The sequence below is a fragment of the Didymella exigua genome (assembly GCF_010094145.1).
Source record: "Didymella exigua CBS 183.55 unplaced genomic scaffold M421scaffold_3, whole genome shotgun sequence".
In the NCBI taxonomy this organism is placed as follows: Eukaryota; Fungi; Ascomycota; class Dothideomycetes; order Pleosporales; family Didymellaceae; genus Didymella; species Didymella exigua.
The window spans coordinates 500577-522984 of NW_022984777.1; the positions used below are offsets into that span (position 1 = coordinate 500577).

The window sequence follows — 22408 nt, forward strand, 5'->3', positions numbered from 1 at the left end:
TCTTGCGGGACTTGCAGGTGGCAGAAGCGGCAGAGTATGAGCTTACCGGGGCAAATAGTAGTCTTGTGGTATGCGAGAGTTGGGAGTGAGGGAAGTTCGAAACCGCAGGAGCCGCATGTTTGTTGCGTGTGATAAATGGTATTGTGCTTCTGGAGGCTGAGCGGAGTGTTGCCGGCGAAGGTGTCGTGCGGGCAATGCCAGTGATTCTGAAATGCCGGAGAGCGCTTCTGGAAGACTTGACCACAGCCTTGGGGGCAGACGATGTTATTGCGAAGACAGAAGTTCTCGTGTAAGAAGAGTGAACCCTTTGGCATCCATTGGTTGCAATTTTTACATTGTACTTCGTCATCGCCATGGCGAGCATCCTCGGTCGATCCATCTTCATCAGCCGCCTCTGCCTTTGGATCGAAGATTGACACCCTCAGATGGAAAGGTTTTGGTGTACTCGACGGCGACTCGGACGGATATGCACGGACTGATATCCATACAGCTTCTGCTCTATCAAGCTCTGCGTTCGTAGGCTGTATTCGAAGGCGTTTTGGATAGTGGCTGGATGTGTCGGCGAAGACATGTTCGTCGTCTCGTGGTCGAACTCGCTGTTGCGTCGAGTACGGGCTCACGTAGAGGTCGATCTCCTCATCGTCATCTATACCGCTGAGGACGATGTCGAGTCCTTGTGATCTGTCCCATGACTGTAGCTCAAAGTCAACATACTCGCCATCGAGCACTTGTCCGTGTTTGCCCTTGAAGATGTCAATTTCACCACCAACAGAGCTGCCCTCGGTTGTCCCCGGTGCTCGTTGCCTCTTTGACACGATGCTTTTTAGTGTCTCCCGCGCTTGCTCTTCGTTCAGAGCCTCGATGTCCACTTCAAGGTCCGTATCGACGACGCATATGCCGTCGCCTTCTGGTTTGAAGCCATCGACAAGAAAGCGGAACTCTTCACGCTTGCCACCCACCCCCCGCCCACCGTACACTACAAGGACTTCGCCATTCGTCAAGGTAGTGAAGTTCGAGCGCAAGTGCTCCTCGAGGAGCGACTTCCAGTCTTCGGGGTCGTAGCCTGCTTCGAGCGGTCGCAGCTTCACGAATGTGCCTTTTGGCAGTTGCTTTGCGTGTACCGTGATATTGGTGGAAGCAGCGCCGTTCACTGCTTCACTGCTGTCCATAACCGCGTCGTTGCCGTTCTGACCACTCGGGCTTGCGCCTCTCGAAGATTCTACAGAAGCAGCCTCGATGCCCAGAGCGTCCCGCAAGAAGCTGCTGAGAACGATCTGCCCCTCGTCTGCAGAGAACTCGCGTATTCCTGCATGAACGACCCTGCCATTGTCTGAGTTGACGAGTCGAAACGTGAGTGGGTGCGGCAGCTGCTGGTGGCGGTCCTGGAACTGGGCGCGGGCCTGCCGCTCAGCAGCATGGGTGTAGGGGTTGAAAGGGTCGAATGAGGTGATATGAGGGCGGTCCGAGTCCAATGTGACAACGGGGGCTGCGGCAAGCAACTGCTCTAATGCCGAGGGTGGCAGGAGGATCTTGTCGCCGGGCAGTTGTGTGCTGCGCGTGTTGTGGGCAAGGGCGAACTGTGCAGACCACTTGAGCTCTGCGGGCTCAGCGTCGGTGGCCATTGTGGTACTCGCTATGGTGGGTGTATGCAAGATATATCAGAGCGAACGTCAGCCTTCTGTTCGGGGCATCATATTGCGAGTGAAGGGCAAAATGTCGCTGACACATGCACTGCGGCTCTCCGTCTGGAAGATTCGAAGCCTCGTCCGGAAACATCGTCATACGCTACCGAGCTTATCGATAGCCACCAAGGCTGCAAGCACGCGACGCGTCGAAGGTCACCAAGGCATCTATCTGATCCTGAAACCCTGCGATATTAACGAACAACAAGCACCAGCACTGACTGATGTGGCAGGTGCGATGCATGGCAGCTTCACACTCTCGCCGCGCTGACCGCTCCCCATCACGCAATGCCGCCGGGACCGTCGCTCTGTAGATTCCATTATTTGATGCTGTCTCCTAAACGGCGCCCCGCCTGGCCTGATAGCTCCGCGTCCCACAGTACACCCCACTGTCCACTGTCTCGCCTGCGGCCCGATCGCATCGGCGGGCCCTGCCAGACAGCCTCAGCCTTGACGGCCATTGTTTTGGCCTGTTTCTTCACTGCGCACCCAAGACTTCCATAATGCTTGGCCGCCAATGTCGTGTTAACTAATCTTGCAGGAAGCTTTCTACTTCCAGCCGCCGGTGGTTCTTGGCTGTGGCTTCTGCGCAGGTCGGCGCTGTGCTTTTGATGATCGCCCTCGGGGTACCTAGCCAACAAATCCCACCCCGTAAGTTCAACCGCGCCAGTCTTTTAGAACACGCGGTGTATCAAACGCCGCCCTCAACACCACGTCCTGCAGGGTCAGACTTGTGGCACGTGTCGCTCCCTTTGAATAAGAACTTGGTAAGTACCCGCCTAACCCCCAGCATTTTCTGGTTGTATTCCGCGCCCCAGATCCATCCCGGTCGCGTCATCCGTTTTGGGATACCCTCTACCATGGAGCCCTCTGTTTTCCCCAATGGCCTAGCGACAACCCTGGTGGATCTCCTTTCCAACTCTTTAGTCCTGCACCAAACCGCACCCTATCTGCCTCTGTCGTCCCTCTGCGCGCTTTCGTCAACCTCCAAAGCTCTGCACGACGTCATCCGCCAATCGCCTGAAGCTTTTCGATACCTCGACCTGTCTCCCGTCAGATCCGCCATTGTGCCCTTCGATGGGCCACTCGACGGCGGCGGTATCAGCTGGCGCGCTGAGCGCATGGACGAAGCTCTATCCGAAGACGACTTCTACTCCGGCCCGCTGCGCGGTATTGTCTACAGACTCGAGAAGCAGCGCATCCTCCGCAATGTACATAGCCTCGTGTTGGATGGTCTGAGTGTGACAGCTGAGTTCGTCAAAGAACTCATCACCGAAGACCGGTACAATGTCAGGTTGCTGTCGATACGCGAAGTCAAGCACTTGAACGAACGCAAGCTTCAGCAGTACCTCAGATACGCTGTGCGCCCATCGAGACCTGAGGCTACACCCCGAGTCAAGGGTATCTACATGTTCGGGCCCCGCGAACGCCAGTACGAACCAGAGATACCACGAACGTCGCCTTTCTCCGCCTCTCGCGGCATTATGTCTTCGCCGGGCGCTCAAATCGGTGCAGAATGGAACCAGAAGTCATCCGAAGCTCTCAACACTGCGTTGGCACGTACTGAGGACAGATGGTATCAGTCCTCTGGCAAGATGATTACAAAGCGGCCATCTCCAGAATGGGCTGAGGTAGTGCAGGCGTGCGAGGGCCTCATCTCCTTCGACGCCGTTCTCTGTCGAGGACCACGCCACGACCCAAGCAATGCCCGTGTCAGAGAAGGTGCAGCCAGCAGCATGCCACATCCAGCCTCGTTCCTCAGACCTACTGTTGCGACTGTGGCACTCGGTCCATCAGGCTGCGAGACCTGTCACTCTGCTTCGGAAGGCCCAGCGATCTTCGGCGATTCACCCGCAACTCAGTTCCCTCTCTTGAGTCCCGTACCGCTGCATGGAAGCACGCTACGTGCTGCTAAGATTCCACACACCAACGATGGATCAGCCCCACCGCCTCTATATATGCGCTGCGAAGACTGTCTGAAAGGCCGTTGGTGTGAGAGATGCCACAAATGGTGGGACGAGGCCTGCTACGCTGGATCAACTGTTGCCCAACGAACTGAACTCCAACAAACCGAGCTTGCGGAGACCTTGGCGACCGATGGCACGACTGCTATCATTCCAAAACAAACCATCAAGGTACATATGGGCCTCTGCGTGGACCACTGTCTGGTCGGCGAAATGATGGCCGGCGCAGGCAGCAACGGAATGTGGGGATGAGCGATATACCTTGGCGCGCAAGGCAATGGTCCTACCTGAAGGCTCTTATCATATTGCTGGATCCGGACTCGGTCTCTACGACTGAACTTGGAGCCTGCTTTTCGATAATGGCATTTCGGACCTGGCTTTGTCGCGTCAAGGTATGTGGTCAACAGATCAGAAAGAAACAGGCTGACGTGACATCTTACAGATCATCGGCGTTCGACGTGACTGCTTTGGCTGTGGTCACACGGTGAGTGCTACAACTTGATCAGTTCAGGCTTTTGCTGACCATCAGTAGTGTATAAGCTGTAAGGAGCTATTCATACGACAATGCAAGAAATGTCAGAATGAGTACTGCATGGAAGACAACGATGCATCATCTGATACCTTGGTGAGTAGATAAATGCTCAGGCTGGGCCAAACATCCGTCTTGTGTATACTAACTTTATGTCAGTGCGATTGGTGCAACTTTACGTCACGGCGTACTGTTGAAATGTACTAGCCGATACCCACAGGCTTCATGTGAACACTCGGAGTCTTAAGTAGAGCTCAGTGATTTGTGTCAGAGAAGAAGTGATGTAGATTGGATGTTCTTACGACCTCATGGCTGGCGTTTATATTGATACCCCCCTCACTCTTATTTAGAATCATAGTTGCTTTTGATTTAAATAGAGAGAATCTGCGACAGCCAGGTACTGCTTTGCCTTCCCTTTGCACGTGATGATACCGAGAGCAGCCGGCGAATCAGGTCAAAGGACCTCCGAGCCAACGATGACATGTGGCCGCCATTTTCGAGCTTCAACACACATCGAGACGATCCAATTAGTCCTGCCTTCCTTTCACGTTTTCAAGTCCCAGCATAGTCGTCGACGCACTCCTTCTGCTTTCCCTGTCGTTCCCTTGCTAAGCCAGTGACGTCGCTCGTTGCTCGGTCCCTCCACGTAACGAGTTCAGCCAACACGGAGACATCAACTCCAGGCTTCCACATCAGCACCTTGACGCCACGTCCTCGCGTCCTCGTCGCATCCTAACCCTCTATCGCACGAGGTTTTTTATACACCAAAGAGACAATGGCATCATACGGCTACGGACAGAATCCCCAGTACGGCGGTGGGGGCGCGCAAAACCTCCAATTCTACTCCTCTTCGTTCTCGAATCAGCCAGTGTCTGGCCACTCAACACCTTTCCAAGCCAACTACGGAGCGTCGCAAACGCAGGCCTACCCCGCACAATATGGCCAGGGTTTCTCTACGCCAGGGGTCAGTGGTCAGATGGGCATGGGAGAGTCCGGGCTGCGGACAGGATGGCTTGCAGCTTTCGGCGCGGAGGGATACGAAGGGGAGCCACCGCTGCTGGAAGAGCTTGGAGTGAACTTCGGGCACATTCAATCGAAGACACTTGCCGTGTTGAACCCTTTCAGGCGCATTGAGCCGCACGTCATGGATGACAGCGATGTTGCGGGACCTATCTTGTTCTTCTTCATCTTCGGCACATCACTTCTGGTGAGGATTAGCTGTCTTACACTTCAAGTACGACTCTGACATATCATAGCTCTCCGGCAAGCTCCATTTCGGCTACATCTATGGTATGTTAAGACATTTTGAATTGATGGAACATATCTAACATCAGAACAGGACTGGGTCTCGTAGGCACTATAATGCTTCACCAGATCATCTCGCTTATGTCACCTCCGATCAGCGCGGACGAAGCTGCAGCAGGACAGGATCACGACCACGGCCACGCACGCGGCTCACACCTCGGTTCATCTTTGACCTACCCACGATCAGCCTCAATTGTGGGCTATTGCTTGCTTCCTCTTGTGTTGGTCTCGACACTGGGTATCGTCATACCGTTGGACGGCCTCTTTGGATACGTTGTCACAATTCTTTCCATTATGTGGTGCTCGTACTCTTCTAGCTCTATGTTCACCATTGCTGGTAAGTATCAGCATTTTACAGGTTTACATGTCATACTGACTTCTCCAGGCCGCATGACTTCGATGAGAGGTCTTGTTGCATATCCGATGGTCTTGTTCTACGGTAGCTTTGGTATTATGGCCATCTTCAGCTCCCGCGGCACAGGTCAGTTAGGCAAGGTCGCTGCTGGCCAGGCATAGGGGACGAATGAAGACCTCAAAAAGCGTGCTTGGTGGATTACTGGCATACAGCGAATGGCGCACGATACCATAATGTAGAATACAAGACTTTACTGCGGCAGACCGACATCCACTCGTGAGCCAATCGGCGTGCAGCAGTTGCTTAGTGCATCGCAGCGGAATGACGCTGCCCTGCTCTTCCCGAGCTGCGGCCAAATTCTTCCTCCTCCGAGATCTCCGCCACGCGCAGATCGCGACATATAACTTTCGTCGCCTCTTCTTCTCAGTCTAGTAGTTCTTCTGTACAACACTTAATCATGGGTTGGTTTTGGGCAGACACCGCGCCTTCGGCACCCGCCGCGCCTGTTGCGCCGCATCCCATGCCAGCAGGGGATGTGAACCCTCCTGTAAGTTTTCCATGCGTATGCACCAGGCCTCTCTGACAGTCGCAGCCACAATGTCCCATGCACAAGAAGGTCACGCCGCCTGTAAAGGTAGAACAAGCACAGATTCCCAAAGGCGCCTGCCCCTACGTTCCTCCCGAGAAGACATCATCGACCCCCGAACCCAAGACCGGCCTTCTCGCAAAGTTGAATCCGCTCAACAACATGTTCTCCGAACTTGACAACGAAAAAGCTGCCACCCAAGCCCGCGACCTCCCCCTCTCCCGCGAAGCTTCCACAATCCCCAAAGGCGACGGCTCGCTCTGGGAGTACCCCTCGCCACAGCAAATGTACAACGCCATGCTGCGCAAAGGCTACACTGACACAGACGTAACCGCTGTTGAATCCATGGTCTCTGTGCACAACTTCCTGAACGAGGGCGCCTGGGCCGAGATCATGGGGTGGGAGCGCCGATTCGCGCGCGGTCTGAAGGAGGGCTACGAAATCTGCAAGAATGGCGAGCAGCTGGCGGACCTAAAGCTGGGCGTCGGTACTACAGAGGAGGGCATCTTCGACACAACAACGTGGGACGTGAGAGATGTGCCGCCCCCGAAACTCCTCCGCTTCACCGGCCGCCCGACCGAGCGCACGCCCAAGGCCACCATCATGCAGTGGCTGGGCTGGATCAACCCTGAGAAATACGGGACGGCCCCGCCGTTTGATCGCCACGACTGGTTTATCGAGAGATGCAACGAGCAGGGCTGCAAGGAAATTCGTTATGTGATTGATTATTACGAGGGCCAGGCGGTGTCAGACGACGAGCCCGTGTTCCACCTCGACATTCGTCCTGCGATCGATGGCCCGACGAGCGCGGCTGAGAGGCTGATTCGCTCTGGCACGGATGTCTGGTGGCAGGCCAGCGGCGGCAGTGCACGGATGCTGAGGAAGCTGCAGGAGGCGAAGAAGAAGAGAGAAGAGGAGGCGACTGCCAGTAGCAGGCAGTATAACTGAGCCTCCACTCCAACGAGAGATTGAAAGAGCAAGACTGTATGACGGTGAAGATCTATATGAGGCATTGCGCGGCGTTTGGGCTTTTGTATGATTGGGATGTACAATATGGCTCTCGTTGGTTTCTGACGCACGTTTACTCGGGCGCCCTTCTTTTCGCTGTATTTCATAGTTCATGCTTGGTGCAGTTTTCAATCTCTGCTACAGTGTTGATAAGTTTTTTTAATGACAGTATGTCCTTTTCCAAAACACCTCTAATGTCTCTCTCACAAGCACTCCAGAACGAATGTGAGCTAAGACTTCATTTATAAGTCTTTGCTACACGAAACCACGTCTCATGAACAATTCGATCACGGACACCATGCCAGTATCGCTGAGCGTGATCGACCGGCACTCGGGCGAGTCTGCCGTCGGCATCATCTCACGGCTTCATCGACAGACCACCTATCACGAAAGAGTGATTGCGAAGAGAGGAAGCAGCAAGCCTACCTCTCATCACTGCGCAGGCTTCCTCGCACTACCCGTTCCCGCATCTACTACTGGCGCGCTGCTGTTCAACCCAATCTCAGCCGCCATCCGATCGCAGAACTCCGCCATATCGGCATCTTTGACACTCATTCCCTCTGGTCTATGCGTCGTCCACTCGATCGTCACTTTGTTGTACAGATTCGACCACTCAGGGTGGTGTCTCTGTACCTTGCACTCCTGCGCAATGGTGTCCATGAATTTCCACGCACTGTTGAATGTCTTGAAGATGAACTCTTTCTTCAGTCCCTTTCCAGACGGCGTGATCTGCCAGCTGCCCAGGAGCGGTTCAACCCGGCTAGCCAGATCTTGTGGCTGGTTTGCGGAGAAGATGAGTTTGACAGATTCCCCGTTTGGCAGATTCGCGTGCAGTGAGTCCATGGCTGGCCGGGATGTGGTGGTTGGCTGCCGCTGCGAGAGAGGGATCGGATATCCGTTGTACGAGCCGGCAGTAAGCACGCCCAACTTGCGCTGGATTGGAGGAACCCAGCGGGACGTTGGAGTCAGCTGTGCTCTGTACGATCTGGGGATGTCAGGCACGCGGGTATGACTAAGCAGTGGTGGTGTGCTTTTGGCGAAGACCTACGGGAGTGCTCTTGTGAGGTAACGGGGGGCTGTGGTCATTGCAAGGCTTGAACTATTGTGGAGGTGTTGCAATGAGTGCTACCTGTTTGAGGTACTTCTTTGGCTGTCTTGTCCCAGCTGCAGAACAGTACTGAGTAGCGTTGAGATCAAGATGGAGATGCACGACGAGGGTTGGAAGTGGATACTGCAGGCCAGCTCGGACCAACTCTGTTGCTTCGTCATACCGGTACGGAACCATGCATTCGTCCGCATACTGATGGTTGAGTCTCCGCAACAGCATCAGCACCTCGGTCACAACTGTGGAAATTCAAAGTAAGCATGTAACGGACTTGTGAGACAACGATCGCAAGGATCTAGGCTGAAGTCAGCCATTCTTGAAGGTCAAAGCATCGTGCACAGCACCAGCAATGATAAGCACTTTCGAGTGAGGAGCTGGTGTGTTTGCACCACGCGAGCTAGGCAGTAGAGAGGTTTGCAACAGAGAGTATTGATCGGCGACCTCGGATCACGAGCCTGTGTGTCCCGTCATCCTGATGTTCTTGGCAGAAATCAAGAGAGCATTGGTAAGCCCAGCAGGCAAACACCCGAATGACATTCCATATTAGGTGGCACTTGCCCAAGTCAGCAAGTGCGCAGATGAATGCGTGAGTGTAGGCAGGAGCGGCGTGGTGTTGGCATCTTAGGGTGTTACGCCGTTAAATGAAGACCCCATGGCGATGAGTACTTGTCCGGCCCTGGGGGATTGCCGGGACCGCATATAAGAAGATACGCCTGCCGCACGCCTTAGTCACCTCTCAGTCATCAGACACCTCAGTCAGCACCACCAGCACAAGTAAGTTGCTCGCACCCGTCCCCAAGGTCTCGCGATGCGCGCAACGACCCAAATGCTGTCGCGCAACTCGGCGCATTGTGCTCGACGCGTGAGAGAGCCATGTTGACGCTGACTCGTGCAGACGCGCAATTCTTCCTCTGCGCCGTCGCGACCTCCAGCAATCGCGCTGCACGTCATCAGCACACGCGCAGCAGAGCGGTTCCATAGTAGACTCGATCGCTCAATCACAACGCCAGCTCGTGTCGAGCTGCGCCGAGACAGCCACAGTTGTGCTGTCTAATCAGCGCCACTGCAAGCATCCGCGACTGATCGCGTCCCAAGTGCATTGAATGAGCCGGACCATATACCCCTCGATCCGCAGCGACACTAGCTACAACATGCAGCAACCAGCCGCTCAGGTAAGCCGTGGTGATATTGTACTGTCGCTCGCGCTGCTGACACTTGGGCTTAGGATCCCGGCAAGCCGACCATCGAGATGAGTTAGTACCTCCTTGTATATGCTTACTTGCTCCTGGTGATTACTAACATACATATCATGAAGGCTTAAGAGAACATCTACTTGCTGCCGGTGCTGGACAGTCCAGTGCACCTGCGCCAATCCAGCAACAGCCAGCCCCTAGCGTCGGTCCCCAGCAGCACATCGACCCAGCTATCGCCGGCTCGCAGCAGCATTACATGAGCCAAGCCGACCCCAGCGACGACGGTGAAGGGCGGAAGGGCCGTAGGGAGCTCTCTACCAGCAAGCGCGCTGCGCAAAATCGAGCTGCCCAAGTACGTCGGTTGCTGTGCTTTGACTGGGCGATACTGACTGTCTCAGCGCGCGTTCCGTCAACGCAAAGAGGAATATATCAAGCAGCTGAAAGATCAGGTCAAGGAGTTCGAGCAGCTATGCGAGCTGTACAAGAGCCTGCAGACGGAGAACTACCAGCTACGCGACTACATCATCAACCTGCAATCGCGCCTCCTCGAGACACAGGGCGAAGTGCCCCCCGCACCCGCCGGCGTCGATCTCTCCAACCGCCCGCACGGCGAAATCCCCAGTCTCAACCCGAACCTCCAGCAGCAGCAACACCAGCAGCAGCCGGAGCAACAGCAGCCGCAACAACAAAGTCCCGGCTCCAGCAACAATGGCGGGCTCTCGGAGCGCCAAATAGGTGAACTGCAAATGGCCGCGCAAGCCGCCGCAGCCGCGCAAAACGGCCCCAACATAGGCAAGCACGCAGGGCAGTTCGACGCGGGCGACTACTCGATCGAGAAGCGGCAGAAGGTCGAAGAGGACGCACCGCAAGGTCAGCAGCCCTCGTCTCCGCACTACCCGGACCCACATGCTTATTGAAGGGCAGACGAGGGGTGATGGGACGCCTTGAATGACCGACGGCTCACGTGTTGATACTGTGCTTACACCATGGCAGGCGCCGACTACGAGGCTTTTGTGAGCGCGCTGCAGCAGTCCGCCAGGCCGGCGGACGAGTAGGCATCGGACGAGCACCAACTATACCCGGCGTTATCTGCTATTGACCCGCATCTTTAAGGGGTATTTTTTTGTTGCTTCGAACCGCGCTGTGCATGGGTACGAGAGACTTGATCATGGCTCGCGCCCAGTCTTAACGTACCTGGCGTTTTGGGTGTTGTAGTATGGCCTTTACAATCTAGCACGCTATACTGTAGAGGTTTCACGTGCAGGGACTCCAGATTAATAGCACATATTATCATTACTACCAAGACCGATCTGCCGGGGACCGCCTCATGAGCCCCTACGAATACAATACAACAGCCGATTAAGACTAAGAGTGAGAGTGAGCCTCCGTCTAAGACTTCACAGTAGACTTCGTCGGCGGCTTTCGCGGACCAACGATCTTCGGTGGCAGACGCCTGCCCGCTGCCACAGCCTCCCTGTCTCTCCGCACCTCAGCCGGCGACAGACCCACCCAGTACCCATAAGGTACAAGACGCGAGTTTATAGGACGACCCGGACCGCGCTACGCCGGCGAGCCTGCACCGCTAGGCCCATGCACGGCGTCCAGCAATTCCAATTTCCCGCTCTCCCACGACTCATCTTACGAGTCGTGTGCCAGCCGGCGCCGCGCCCGTTGCTCACACTACCAAGCAAACATGCATTTATTGTTCAACAGCCTGGTGCCGAGGATATCGTACTCGCAGCGCGAGATCCAGCTATCGTTGCCATGCGAGCTGAGGCGGCCGAAGACGCTGCCGCCCTTCCACGCGATGACCTGGGGATCGAGATCCCTCGGGGGTGGGGGGAGGAGGATCTCCATACCCGGGCGCAGCTCTCGGAGTCTGAGCTCGAGGAACTCGCGCAGACCCGGCGTCTTAGCGACGCCGCCGACGAGCACGATGCCGCCCATGAAGTCGCGCATTTTCTTCTCGTCGCCCCGCCCGCCTTGCGCCAGGGACTCTAGGATCGCTAGGTCCAACGGTAGCAGGGGTAGGGTCTTGTCGCGCTCCTCTGCGATCTTGACTTTTTCGAGCACTGGGTCGCGGAATATCAGGCCCTGCGCTGGTGCATCAGTATCTCCCATGGGCGTATCGCGGTCGGGATTTGGCGTTCCCTCTGGACCGGGCGAGCCGGCGACGGAGGATCGCGGTGTGGCTTCGTTGTCTGCGAGGCGGTTGGCGATGTTCAAGGGAGGCGGTTTCTGGGGAGTTGCTGCGATGGCGGGTTCGCCGTTCATGAGTAGCGAGGGGCGGCCGGTAGCGAGCTCGAGGACGACGAGTTGGGCTGCGGAGAGCGGGTCGTTGGGGGAGGAGTCATAGAGGTCGATAGAGCGTGGAATTACGGAGCGGCGGCCTTCGAGTTTGTGCGAGTTGTCGAAGATGGAGGGTTTGAGGAGGCCCTGGTGAGGTTAGTGTGGTCCCGTGGTGGTAGGGCTTGCTGATACTTACCATTACCGAGAGCAGTGTCTCATCATAGGTCTTGAACGTGTACTTCCGTGTCTCCTGACCTGCAGCGCGGAGGTGGAAGTCCCACGTCTGGACCACAACGGTGCTCTCGTCCATGGAGCAGAACTTTTGCTTCAGTTCCTCTGCAAGCAGGAAGTCATATCGCCTCCTCAAGTTGATATCCGAGTAGGGAAAATGGCCGTAGAGCATCATCTTGATGAATGTTTCCGTGATGTCTGCGCCGCCCATCTTCAGGTTGACACGAGACTCTTCCACGCAAAGACCTTCGTCGACGCAGCAGATGGAGGTCTTCTGCGCGCCGATATCAACTACACACAGCTTGTCTGAGCCGGCTCCAAATGTAATGGACAGACTCTCCTGCTGCAAACAGACCTTCCCGATGCCAAGATCTCGTATCAGGATGTCAAGCAGCATTGTGACATAGTTGCGCTCGTACAAGTCTGGGATGATGAGGACGCACTTGTAGTTTGCGAGGTCCTTCATCTTGGTGATACCCAGGTGATTCTTGAAGGCTTCCCCGAAGATCTTGGATATGTCATGGTAGATCTGGTTGCGGTCCTTGTACTCGGCCTCGTTGAATGTGCCGTAGCGCAGCGGCCAGAACAGCTTGTATCGGGGATTTGATCGCTCGGGTATCCGGAGCGCTTCGTGGCCTGTAAAGAAGTGCGGTGCCTTCTTGGGGTCTGCAGGGAGCTCTGTGAACTCGATGCGGTTGATGTCGTTGTGCTCTGAGATAACGTCTGGTGGTGTGCGGCGATTGTAGTTGGTGACGAGGTCCTTGGAGTTTGGCAGCACTCTACGCTTGTTAGAGCGCATTCGCGTTCTCAGCTCCGAGGACATGGCCATATACTGGTCGGCGAAGTCTTCCCCAAACCACTTCTCAGGGAGCGCGTCGGCGGGCACCGCGCCCTCGATCTTCATGCGCTTGGGGCTGGGCTCGCCGCCGTCCTCCTCGCACTCGCTCTCCTTCCATCGTCGTGCGATGACCATGGGTATTGTCTTTGGCAGCGCATCGGAGCCCAAGCCTATCCTCAGGTTCTGACTGCCGGGGTGGATGACGATGAGCTTGGAGATGTCCGTCTTAGACGAGTCCAGCGAGACATCTGCCTCGTCGGCGGCCTCGTCGGCCTGCGGAGTCGCGCCTTCGGCAGCCTGGGGGGCGCCCAGCGCGCGGGCGCGATCCTTGTCGCGGGCTTCCTGGACGATGCGGGCGCGCTCTTCGTCCTTGGGGTATCGCACAGCCAAGAACTGCTCGTCGCGCTTGAGGAACTCGGTGTAGTAGTTCTTCTGGTTGATCATGCCTACCTGTGGCCACGACGAGAGGTCCATGTTGTTGTCTGTTCGCTCGAGGCCTGCGCGATGCCGTCAGCAGCTGTGTGGCAGCACGGCAACGTGAAATGGTCCTACCTTCCTGCCTCAGCTGGGCCCTGCCCGACTTTTTGCCCACCATCTTGTCTGTGTAGCCGTGGCACGCTGGCCTCTGTTGTGGTTCCTCGGAGCTAGCCTGGGGGCAGTCCCGTTGTCGAGGCGCACGGCTGTGTAGCTTGTTGCTGCAACTCACCCTTCGCCAATGCCACGTCGACGTCTGGTCGTGCGTTGGGGTGATTACGCTGTTGAGGTCGCGCTGTGGGAGCTTCAGTCGACGAATAATGAAGGCGCCTGTTAGTCAACGGGGCTGTCCCGTGGTTCTGCTGGAGCCCTGGGGCCTGGTTGCTGCGGGCGCGCCCGTCCCGCGATTGGTTGCTGATGAGCGGTCGCCAGCCTTGCCGTTGTCGACATGGACGGTCCTTCCACATGACATTGAATTTCACGCGCATGAAATTCACTTCGCCTTGACTCAATTTTGCATTTCTATCATCATGTTATGCAAGCCCCTTCAACCATATAGAACGATACTGACGACGTATACGACATCCCACGAATACTCAACGCCTCTGCTGCAATGTCAACTAAAAGAAAGCACACCATCCAATGTACATAGATGCCAGGTTCATCGGGTCTCTCGCCATCGCAATCAATGCATCGACATACCCCTCCACACTGAGCGGCACCGACTCTCCCTTCAGATACCCGTTGACCTTGGTTCTCACAGTATCCAGTACCTCCTGCGGTGTGTCTGGAACGCCCGGAATCTTCTTCCTCCTCTTCCCGCCCAAGAAGTCAGCTGTCGGATCATGAACAAACGTCTCAAGGATAGTGATGAGCGTATCTTCGTGTTGCCGCAAGATGCTGTACACCAACTCAGCCGCTTTTCTGAAGGGTCCCTCGACACCTTGCGGACCCATGGCGTCGACCATGTTGTGTGTGAGACGGAATGGCACGAGCTCGGGCTTCTCAAACGTGAGGCCCTTGTCAAACAGACAGTTGAAGTCGACGTGGAAAGTACCACCGGTGCCTTGCTCTAGCGACACGTTCTCGCCGTGTCTATCCCCCAGCCCGAGTACGTGACCTGCAATGCTCATCACTGCGCAGGAACGCGTGTATCGCAGCCGCGCCGATAACCAAGCTTCTGGCTCCGGGAACGTCTCGACGAACCACTCGTGGAGCACTGGCATAAACTTGCCCAAGATCTTCTCTGTGAAGATGGGGACCTTCCCTGGCGAGGATGAAGCTTCGGCGAGCAGCATGCGAATTTCTGCGTAATCGATTTGCACGTTGTGCTGACGGTAAGAGCGGAGGATGATATCACGCATCGGTTTGAGTCCTTCGACCCATTCGATTGCTCCACACTCTTCGTTCAGCGGCGTCACCGCATACGTCCTGATGTACAGCCGACGCTTGCTGGACTCGATATCCTTCTGTAATGCACGGTTGATCATAGCGTTGAACTCCATGAGACGCTGATCTTTGCGTAAGTCATCCTTGGGCTTGCAAAGAAGACCGTAAGATCGACCATCTGAGCCTCGAACGTTGATCTTGCGCGGGCGTTGCAGCGAGGAGAGCACAAGCACATCATCCATGAATGCATTGATTGTAATTGCATCCTGTGGGAACGGATTGTGCAGACGTATCGTCTTACTGTCATTTCCAGCCGGGAGATTTGGTAGCAAGTTCGCTTCAATGGGCACCACCAACTGACTAGGTGCGAGCTTGTGGCTGAATCCAAGGTCTTTTGAAAGGCTGACATGCGTGACTCGCTGCTCGACTGGAGCGTCGCAGGCTATCAGCAGAGCATCAGTCAGGCGCTGTCCTTGCACGATGACGTTCTTCAAATCCAAAGCTCCGTTCTTGCGCTTCGATTGTTCGCGCAGCTTTTGCAACACAGCAGTGCCGCGTGTACGACGATCGTCTTGAGTCGAGTGCAGTACCGCTAGCAAGCTCCATAGCGTCTGCTGGGGGTACACTGCTGCGACTCGAATGATAATGGACTGCAGAGCATCCCAGACGTTCTTGTTGGGATGGCTGATGCGTGTGATGATCTGTGGAAAGGCAGTGTACCATGTGTAAGCAGGCATTCGCTCGCCAGCATACCGCTTCAGGTACTTGTTGATGTGGTCCAGGTAGGTGATTCTGTGGTCATGGAACTCTTTATCTCGCGCAGACCGAGGCACTACGTTTATGACCTCAGTTCCCAGGTCTAGCCAGAGTGTGAGGATCTTCGGTAGGGTCTGGTAATAGTACTTTGTGCCGTACACCGTGGATCGTATGAAGTTCTCAATTACCAGTTTGATCAAGCTTCCGGCGAGATACTCCTGACTTTGCTTTGTGACAGGCAACTTTTTCTCAGATTCCAACAGCTTTAGGTAATATCGTCCCAGGTAGTAATGGCCTTTGTCCCACTTGGGATATGACATCACACCTGTCGCATACGCGTCCTTCAAAGATCCGGACTTGGTCTGTCCCGCACGGTCGAGCCATTTTGCGAGCAGTAGCTGAGCATGGCACTTGACCTTACTTATGTGATCACCTCCACGGCCATCGGTTGTGATGGAGATGTTGATCGGCAGGCTGTCGCTGTTTTGGAAGGCATTACTGTCGATGGCACCTCGCAAGGTCTGGATCGCCTTTCGGTGATGTCCTTCTTTCCACAGTAGTTTTGAGTACTCAATCTTGGAGGCTCCGTCGCCCAGCTGGTCGGCGTGGAGTACTGAATTGAATGCAGTGGTCATGAACCCGCCCTTGCGGGCAAGTCGTCCCGTAGTGAGCCAAGCCGAAGCGATGTCGAGATCGCTGAAGTCGATCCTAGATGTATTAGCAACTGTTGTCCGCTGTTACCATTAACGGCTTACCTTGAGACGAGCATGGTCGCACGACGCACGCCAAGGAGATACTGCTTGTCGGAAGTGTGAGCACCAATAACGTCTAATCGAAGGTCCAGATTGTTGAGGACCTTCTCGCGTTCTGGCGGGTGAGGCGTCATGACGCCACTGATTGCTTCAATCTCATACAGAGCGTGCAGTTTGACTAGCGTATCGTGACACGCCTGCAGAGAGTTGGTGTTCGATGGAGAGAGGCTCTTTGACAAGGTCCTACGAAGTGCAGCAATGAGATTCTTGAACTCCGAGTCATCTTCGTTGTACAACGCAAGCAATGCTTTTCCAACGCATATGTTGAAGTCCGTGGTCGTACCGATGACCTTGTCAGATGAAGCGCCGAGGATCCTTTCGAGCTGTGTCCACTTGCCAGCCGACCAGGCTGCTTCAGCAGCGAATGGGAGCGTACTTATCGATACCGGGTTGGCTGCGTGAAAGCCGTCCACGTAGTTTAGGATTGCATCTAGATTGTGTCAATACTATCAAAGCAGATTGGATGAGGGTTGGTCTACCATATTGACCTGACTCCTTCAGACAGGTCAGGAGCATAACTTGAACCTCTAGATCGTCTGGCTTGGTAGCCAAAGCAACCTCATACCAGCTCTGAGCTGCGGTCCACCTGCCAGCCTTGCGATCTTCCATGATCTGTTGCTCGGGGTTGAGCACCTTGAGATGAGCTGTGATGCCTTCAATGCTGTCCGGCTCGTCTATTTGCGCATAGATGGACTGAAGGTGCTGCAACAAATCATCCTTCTCAAAGACTTGATTTGTCTCGGTCTTGAGATGCTGCTGTTGGCGGTAGTATTGCTCCCAGTGGAAGAGGGCGCGAGCGTAGGACCCACAATCAACCGCACGCTGAGAGATCACCTCAGCTGGGACAAGCTGGAGGATGCCCTCTACACGGCTGATTTGTTTGATTGCGTTCATCTCCTCTTCCTCCGAGACGCCTCTCCCAGTCTTGCCCGCCATGATCCTGGCATCTGTGACAGATTTTTTCTTCTCTTGTAGCCACAGCGAAAGATAATCGAGAACTTGAAATACATTCTGCAACACTTGGTCAGCGGTAGTACTTCAATGTACCCATCAGACTTACCTCGCTACATTGCTTGATCAAAATAGCATCTGTCTGGTCTGTGGACTGCATCTCGCGCCGCAGGACCGTCATCAGCTCGGTTCCAACATAGCTCATATTTTCGTCATTGTCAGACACGATAACGTTCAGAGCTGCGAAAGGAAGGATGAAGGTTGCAATCGACAGGTCGAAACCCCTAATGACCCTGGCTAGGACAGGGAACACCATCTCCACGTTGATACCCTGGCCCTTCTGTAGGAGGTCATATACGAATGTCTGGAGCCAGGTTCCGTGGCTGATCTTACCGTCGAAAATCGGATATGGTGGAGACTTGTACTGGAGGGCTGGGTTACGATTGACGGAGTATCTCGAGTTGAGAAAGGGTGTCAAGACGTTCCTCGTAGGCTCAGGAATGTCGTTCCACCTTTGCGCTTCCGTGCTGATCTGTGAGGAGCGAGGCTTCGCGACTGCTAGAGCGCTGAAGCCACAGTGCTTGAGCATCTCCTGCATGACGTAGGCTATCCACCCTTGTGACGTCGCATTCGTGGTCGACAGGAAGACTTTGACAAGGACCTGCTCGAGCAGAAGAGCTACAAAATCAATGTCTTCGTCTCGTCGTGAGAAGTTTGACAACATCAAGACGCGCTTCTTCTCGCGTACCGTTTCAACTCGATAGGGGTCGAGGCCTCCAATGATACCCAAGCATTGCGCACATAATGTGGTAATGTCTGAGTGCATTTCTGAGAACCGTACACTGGCATCCAGAAGGGATCGAGTAAGATCCGCCAGTACAGGCAGCGGTTTCTGCCCCACAATTGCTTGGTGCAAGTGCTTTTGGTTGGCATCCAGATATGGACCAAGCTCTCTGAGAGCTTGACGTACTACGACAGCATTCTGGTCTTTGCACCTGTTGCCGAAGGCTTGGAAGATTCGAACAGTTTCCACATGTGATTTGAACCGTGTTAACTCGGCTTCGGTCTTCGACATCATGGGGATGGTTGCCAGAGACGGAAGATACTCGATGCGGGCGCGCAGTTGTGCGTCGTAGTCTTGTGTCAGGGCCACAATGGTCTTGTTTGCCAGCAGCTGGGTGTCATCCGAGAAGATGTTCCAGTGCTCCACGATGAGCGCAAACGTCTGATCGATCACTAGCATTGTGTCATCTGCGTCGAGAGCATCAAGGAAGGCTGTCCATACTAGGAAGGCATCGTCGCAGAGGTCTGGATCTGACATTGCCGATTGCAGACATGCACGTATCTACTAACTTTAGCACATTGCGCAGTGCTTGTCCAGGGAGACTTACCTGTGGAAGTGCGCCGTTCACACTGTAACGTGCAAGGGTGATGAAGTCTCCTATGGCTGCTATACATCTCTTGCGCTCAGGCAGAGGGCGGGGCGTAGACTTGCTCTGGGTGAGTGGGCTCTCTACAATGTCGGAGAAGTATGCGATGATACCGAGAATATGTGTCTCGCAGAACTCATCCAGGCTCTTAGTCTTAGACGACGATCTGCGTTGACCGCTCTTGATATCAGCTAGGCGAGCAAGAGCACCAAAAGCTCTACGGTACTGTGAGCTTTAGTCAGTAGGCTGCTTACAGTGACAGAAGCATTGCATCTACTCACTGGGGCCTTTCTTGGCTCGTCTTGTTCAGCGGACAGCATAAGGATCTCAATGGCAATACCTGTGATATCCATTGCGATCAGCGATTCAAGCTTGTCATTGGAACCCTCCCGCATTTGTGGCTCAATTTCGGCCAATGTTTCCAGAGCGAAGGATTCGACGTCAGGCACAGACTGCGAGAGTAACAATGCCAAAATCTTTGCAAGATTGATCCGTGGTTGGGTCAGCACATCTGCTACTGAGACCTTGCGAGCTTGAGCAATCTTCTCAATGATGTCCCTCCTCTTCGTCAGCACCAAGTGCGGGAGTGTGTATGATTGAGTCAAAACCAGCAATTGGCGAACGGTCTGCTCGGTAAGATCGGCGAGCTGTTGAGCCTTCTGTGGCTTGTTGATAATATCCTTGATGACAGAGAAGGCAAGTATCCTCCAATATGGCTTGAACAAAACTTCTGGTTCGTGGGGTTCCGCTAAAGCATCGAGTTCTCTGTACGCCATCCCACAAATGAGTGCATTGGGATGACCGAGATACTCGACTAGTCGACAGAGGATGATGGGAAGCTCCAGCTCGCCACAGGCGCGGGCTACGTGACCATATGCCAAGATCAGGGTTTCCTGGTCAGCAAGAACTCCACGTTGCACCAGGACATCAAAGAACTCTATAACTGATGTCCGATTCTTTTGGCGAACGCGGTTGGAGAGGTCGTCTCGCAGGAATACCATGAGTGCATGAGTGGCTGCGATCTTCAACTCTCGTAGAGATCGACTCATGCAAGCAAGCAACCACTGACCCAGCTCACACATTTCAAGATTCAGATAGTCGTCATCAGAGATGTGGTCGAAAAGGCGTCCTATGGCGACAGCCATGAGCACTCGAGGCCTTGTCGAGGCCTGGAACTTAGGCTCCTTCGTGATTGTAAGAAGTGCAGCAATAACTTCCTTCCAGTCCTGTCCATAACCATGGTTCTCCCAGTAGACTTCTGGTTGCCGGATCTTGGTGGCCGGTTCGTCGCACAGAGCGCAGGTGAGGCTTTCCCATTGCTTTGAGCCGTTCCTGTTGGGTCGCAGGCATCGCGACCCTGCACAAGCAACCTTACCCAGAGCAATTAGCAATTGTTGTTGCGCGGCTTCATTGAGTTTCGGGTTATCAGATAGAGAAGAATATCTTGCCCTGCATGTGTAAGCTGCAACTCAGGAGAGCTAGACCAAGAACGTACTCGATAATTTGAGGGAGATTGGAAAGTGTGAGGATTGGCGAGTCCTCTGAGCTTCCGTTAAGTAGTAGTGTAAGCTGGTGGTAGGCTGATATGTTGGCGTCCTCTGACGATTCGTGTAACGTCTTTCGTCGCTTTGCCGGCCTGTCTTCGTCTAGATGCATCCTCTGAAATGCCTGAATGCACTTGATTGCATCTTCGGCTATCTGTGCAGAGGTGAAACTCTCTGCGCCATTGGAGCACAGCTCATCTCGAAGGCTCTCAGTCTTCTCGGGCCACTCGCCTTTCGACATCCAAAGACACAACGCAAGCTATAGTTCGTCAGGGATACGTGTCAAGCAGTAGATAGTGCACATACCTGTAGATCCTTCTGTAGACTGAACAGCACATCCGTGTTTTCACATAGTCTTGTGGCGCTTTGCTTCAGAATTTCAGTATCGAGCATCTGAGAAGGCTGTCGCCGCTGATCAAGCACCATCTCGTGGGGCCACTCAGTCCTCGCAGTACAGCACAGGCGCGTCACCATCAGTGCGAGCTGTCCCTGGTTGCTATCTGACATGGGCGAAGTAGCGAGACTTTCGATCAGATAAGCAATGCTCTTGACCGACGTCGTCGCAGCCTTGTATGAACTTGGAAAACGATCCTTCGACTCGGGGCTGAGGACTGTAAGAGTGTTGATCAATCGCATATACAAAGCGAATATTTCGTCATGCAATGGGCGCTTGTCTGAAGCACTCCACCGGCGGAAGTAGCACCACAATTCCTCACAGATATCTAGGATCCATGGATACTGTTGCTCAAACATGCTCTTCCGTGAGTTTGAACTTGTTGATTGGCACAAGGCAGCTAGCAGGTTAAATCCGACGTGTATAGACAAAGTTGGCGAAGAAATCTTCCTTTGGAGATTGTGAGGAACAGCAATCAGTTGTTTGCTTTCTGGCCAAAAGTCATTGATGCTGCTGATGGAGGGTGCCATGATGCGGAATGGCGTCGCTCGTGCTGGGATAGAGTCGTTGACAGCCTTCAATTCATCTCGAATATCTGCGAGTACATTAGCAATGCGTCTTCAATGGTTTGGGATAGCTTACGGATAACGTTCGCCTTGTACAGCTGCATTACCGTGACAGCAGAACGCGAATATGCCATAGACCGGGACAGTATGCTGAGACAGAAGCTGAGCAAACCCTCAGCATTCCCGTGAATTGATCGTAAGGTGGCATGCGTCAATAGCCCAAGAATCTTTGGAAAGAGCCACAGGATGACAGGCGGTCGAGGAGTCCCACTATCTTCGTCGTCCTTGGGTTGCAAAAGGAGGTGCGGCTTCTGCTGGAGCAGGTATGTAATTGCATTGATGCTGCGAACGCCTTGCTGCCTTTGCTCATCTTGCGCAAACGGATCGTCTTTGAATAAGCTCTCCAAACCTGCTTCTGCAACAACGCAGATGAAGGATACGAGTTGTGCATCTGGCTCATCGGTGTTTGGATGCTGCAGAAATTCTTTCAGAAGCTCGCCGAATGTGACTTTCGAAGCAGCATCTTGCTTCGAATGGGTCTTTGCCGCATTGTGCACAATCTGAGCTGCGATTGTTGACGGTGGAGGGATTCCATTTGAACTGCCATTCGTAGCTACATTCGCTGTTGGTAGCGGCGGCGCCTTGCGTTGGGTCGAGCCCCCGCCTTTGCGGGCCATCTTGGTGTTTACCTCTGGTTCATGTCGAGATCATCGAATCGTGTGAGGAGCGTCCAGGAAAGAAGTGGGGCAAGTCCTTCGGTGTGTGATTGAGGCCTTTACGATGTATGATCCTCTCAACTTGAGGCGCGGTATCCAAAATCGCGAGCTTGTGTCTGATCGGACGGTATTTGGCAAAAAGGATGCAAAGAAGTGAAATGCCGATGAGTGATGTGATCGACGTCAGACGCGTCGAACATCTTTTGGGAAGGGGCGCCCCGGCGCGTTGTCGCGTGACTGTCACCCGGAACTGCCAAGACCACTTTGCTCCGCCCCCCGTCGAAGCCCGAG

The 22408-nt window shown here is 54.4% G+C and overlaps 8 protein-coding genes across 8 annotated transcripts; 4 read left to right on the plus strand and 4 right to left on the minus strand.

Moving 5' to 3' along the window:
• The first annotated feature begins 2361 nt into the window (after positions 1-2361).
• Positions 2362-4573, plus strand: M421DRAFT_416345 (uncharacterized protein). Its single transcript, XM_033591027.1, has 4 exons — positions 2362-3817; positions 4089-4130; positions 4179-4271; positions 4335-4573. Exons 1-4 carry the CDS (start codon positions 2543-2545, stop codon positions 4380-4382), a joined length of 1458 nt encoding a protein of 485 aa, XP_033452978.1. The 5' UTR covers positions 2362-2542; the 3' UTR covers positions 4383-4573.
• A 377-nt stretch (positions 4574-4950) lies between these two features.
• M421DRAFT_53780 (protein transport protein yip1) lies at positions 4951-5996 on the plus strand (the record flags this gene model as incomplete). The annotated part of the gene is made up of 4 exons (XM_033595152.1): positions 4951-5382; positions 5432-5465; positions 5515-5817; positions 5866-5996. The coding sequence occupies 4 exons, from the start codon at positions 4951-4953 to the stop codon at positions 5994-5996; spliced, it is 900 nt and encodes a 299-aa protein (XP_033452979.1).
• On the plus strand, positions 5906-7536 carry M421DRAFT_248293 (uncharacterized protein). Its single transcript, XM_033588578.1, has 2 exons — positions 5906-6382; positions 6428-7536. Exons 1-2 carry the CDS (start codon positions 6293-6295, stop codon positions 7367-7369), a joined length of 1032 nt encoding a protein of 343 aa, XP_033452980.1. The 5' UTR covers positions 5906-6292; the 3' UTR covers positions 7370-7536.
• Positions 7537-7861: 325 nt separating this feature from the next.
• M421DRAFT_89094 (transcriptional coactivator/pterin dehydratase) lies at positions 7862-8272 on the minus strand (the record flags this gene model as incomplete). The annotated part of the gene is made up of 1 exon (XM_033597737.1): positions 7862-8272. The coding sequence occupies one exon, from the start codon at positions 8270-8272 to the stop codon at positions 7862-7864; it is 411 nt and encodes a 136-aa protein (XP_033452981.1).
• Positions 8273-9278: 1006 nt separating this feature from the next.
• M421DRAFT_416350 (uncharacterized protein) lies at positions 9279-10731 on the plus strand. Its single transcript, XM_033591028.1, has 4 exons — positions 9279-9706; positions 9760-9787; positions 9850-10079; positions 10126-10731. Exons 1-4 carry the CDS (start codon positions 9686-9688, stop codon positions 10642-10644), a joined length of 798 nt encoding a protein of 265 aa, XP_033452982.1. The 5' UTR covers positions 9279-9685; the 3' UTR covers positions 10645-10731.
• Positions 10732-11007: 276 nt separating this feature from the next.
• On the minus strand, positions 11008-13951 carry M421DRAFT_416351 (actin-like ATPase domain-containing protein). The gene is made up of 3 exons (XM_033591029.1): positions 13638-13951; positions 12213-13582; positions 11008-12163 (listed from the first exon to the last, which is right to left on the minus strand). The coding sequence occupies exons 2-3, from the start codon at positions 13557-13559 to the stop codon at positions 11408-11410; spliced, it is 2103 nt and encodes a 700-aa protein (XP_033452983.1). The 5' UTR covers positions 13560-13582; positions 13638-13951; the 3' UTR covers positions 11008-11407.
• Positions 13638-14182, minus strand: M421DRAFT_248341 (uncharacterized protein). Its single transcript, XM_033588579.1, has one exon. The coding sequence runs from the start codon at positions 14045-14047 to the stop codon at positions 13730-13732; it is 318 nt and encodes a 105-aa protein (XP_033452984.1). The 5' UTR covers positions 14048-14182; the 3' UTR covers positions 13638-13729.
• M421DRAFT_416352 (protein kinase rad3) lies at positions 14057-22281 on the minus strand. Its single transcript, XM_033591030.1, has 9 exons — positions 21478-22281; positions 20748-21430; positions 20393-20700; positions 19179-20346; positions 18859-19122; positions 17577-18812; positions 16996-17527; positions 16460-16946; positions 14057-16412 (listed from the first exon to the last, which is right to left on the minus strand). The coding sequence occupies exons 1-9, from the start codon at positions 22076-22078 to the stop codon at positions 14180-14182; spliced, it is 7512 nt and encodes a 2503-aa protein (XP_033452985.1). The 5' UTR covers positions 22079-22281; the 3' UTR covers positions 14057-14179.
• Between the last annotated feature and the right edge of the window lie 127 nt (positions 22282-22408).

Excerpts from the sequence above, each read along its gene's own strand:
- M421DRAFT_248341 (XM_033588579.1), bottom strand. The coding sequence starts at position 14,047 with ATGCGCGTGAAATTCAATGTCATGTGGAAGGACCGTCCATGTCGACAA.
- M421DRAFT_416352 (XM_033591030.1), bottom strand. The coding sequence starts at position 22,078 with ATGGCCCGCAAAGGCGGGGGCTCGACCCAACGCAAGGCGCCGCCGCTA. Across the intron at positions 21,431-21,477 it reads GTACAAGGCGAACGTTATCC|ATATTCGAGATGAATTGAAG; the intron begins GTAAGCTATCCC and ends ATGTACTCGCAG. Across the intron at positions 17,528-17,576 it reads TGATCAAGCAATGTAGCGAG|AATGTATTTCAAGTTCTCGA; the intron begins GTAAGTCTGATG and ends CAAGTGTTGCAG.
- M421DRAFT_248293 (XM_033588578.1), top strand. The coding sequence starts at position 6,293 with ATGGGTTGGTTTTGGGCAGACACCGCGCCTTCGGCACCCGCCGCGCCT. Across the intron at positions 6,383-6,427 it reads CAGGGGATGTGAACCCTCCT|CCACAATGTCCCATGCACAA; the intron begins GTAAGTTTTCCA and ends TGACAGTCGCAG.
- M421DRAFT_416350 (XM_033591028.1), top strand. The coding sequence starts at position 9,686 with ATGCAGCAACCAGCCGCTCAG. Across the intron at positions 9,707-9,759 it reads TGCAGCAACCAGCCGCTCAG|GATCCCGGCAAGCCGACCAT; the intron begins GTAAGCCGTGGT and ends ACTTGGGCTTAG. Across the intron at positions 9,788-9,849 it reads CAAGCCGACCATCGAGATGA|GCTTAAGAGAACATCTACTT; the intron begins GTTAGTACCTCC and ends CATATCATGAAG.
- M421DRAFT_416351 (XM_033591029.1), bottom strand. The coding sequence starts at position 13,559 with ATGGACCTCTCGTCGTGGCCACAGGTAGGCATGATCAACCAGAAGAAC. Across the intron at positions 12,164-12,212 it reads AGACACTGCTCTCGGTAATG|GGCCTCCTCAAACCCTCCAT; the intron begins GTAAGTATCAGC and ends TAACCTCACCAG.
- M421DRAFT_416345 (XM_033591027.1), top strand. The coding sequence starts at position 2,543 with ATGGAGCCCTCTGTTTTCCCCAATGGCCTAGCGACAACCCTGGTGGAT. Across the intron at positions 3,818-4,088 it reads TTCCAAAACAAACCATCAAG|ATCATCGGCGTTCGACGTGA; the intron begins GTACATATGGGC and ends GACATCTTACAG. Across the intron at positions 4,131-4,178 it reads GCTTTGGCTGTGGTCACACG|TGTATAAGCTGTAAGGAGCT; the intron begins GTGAGTGCTACA and ends GACCATCAGTAG.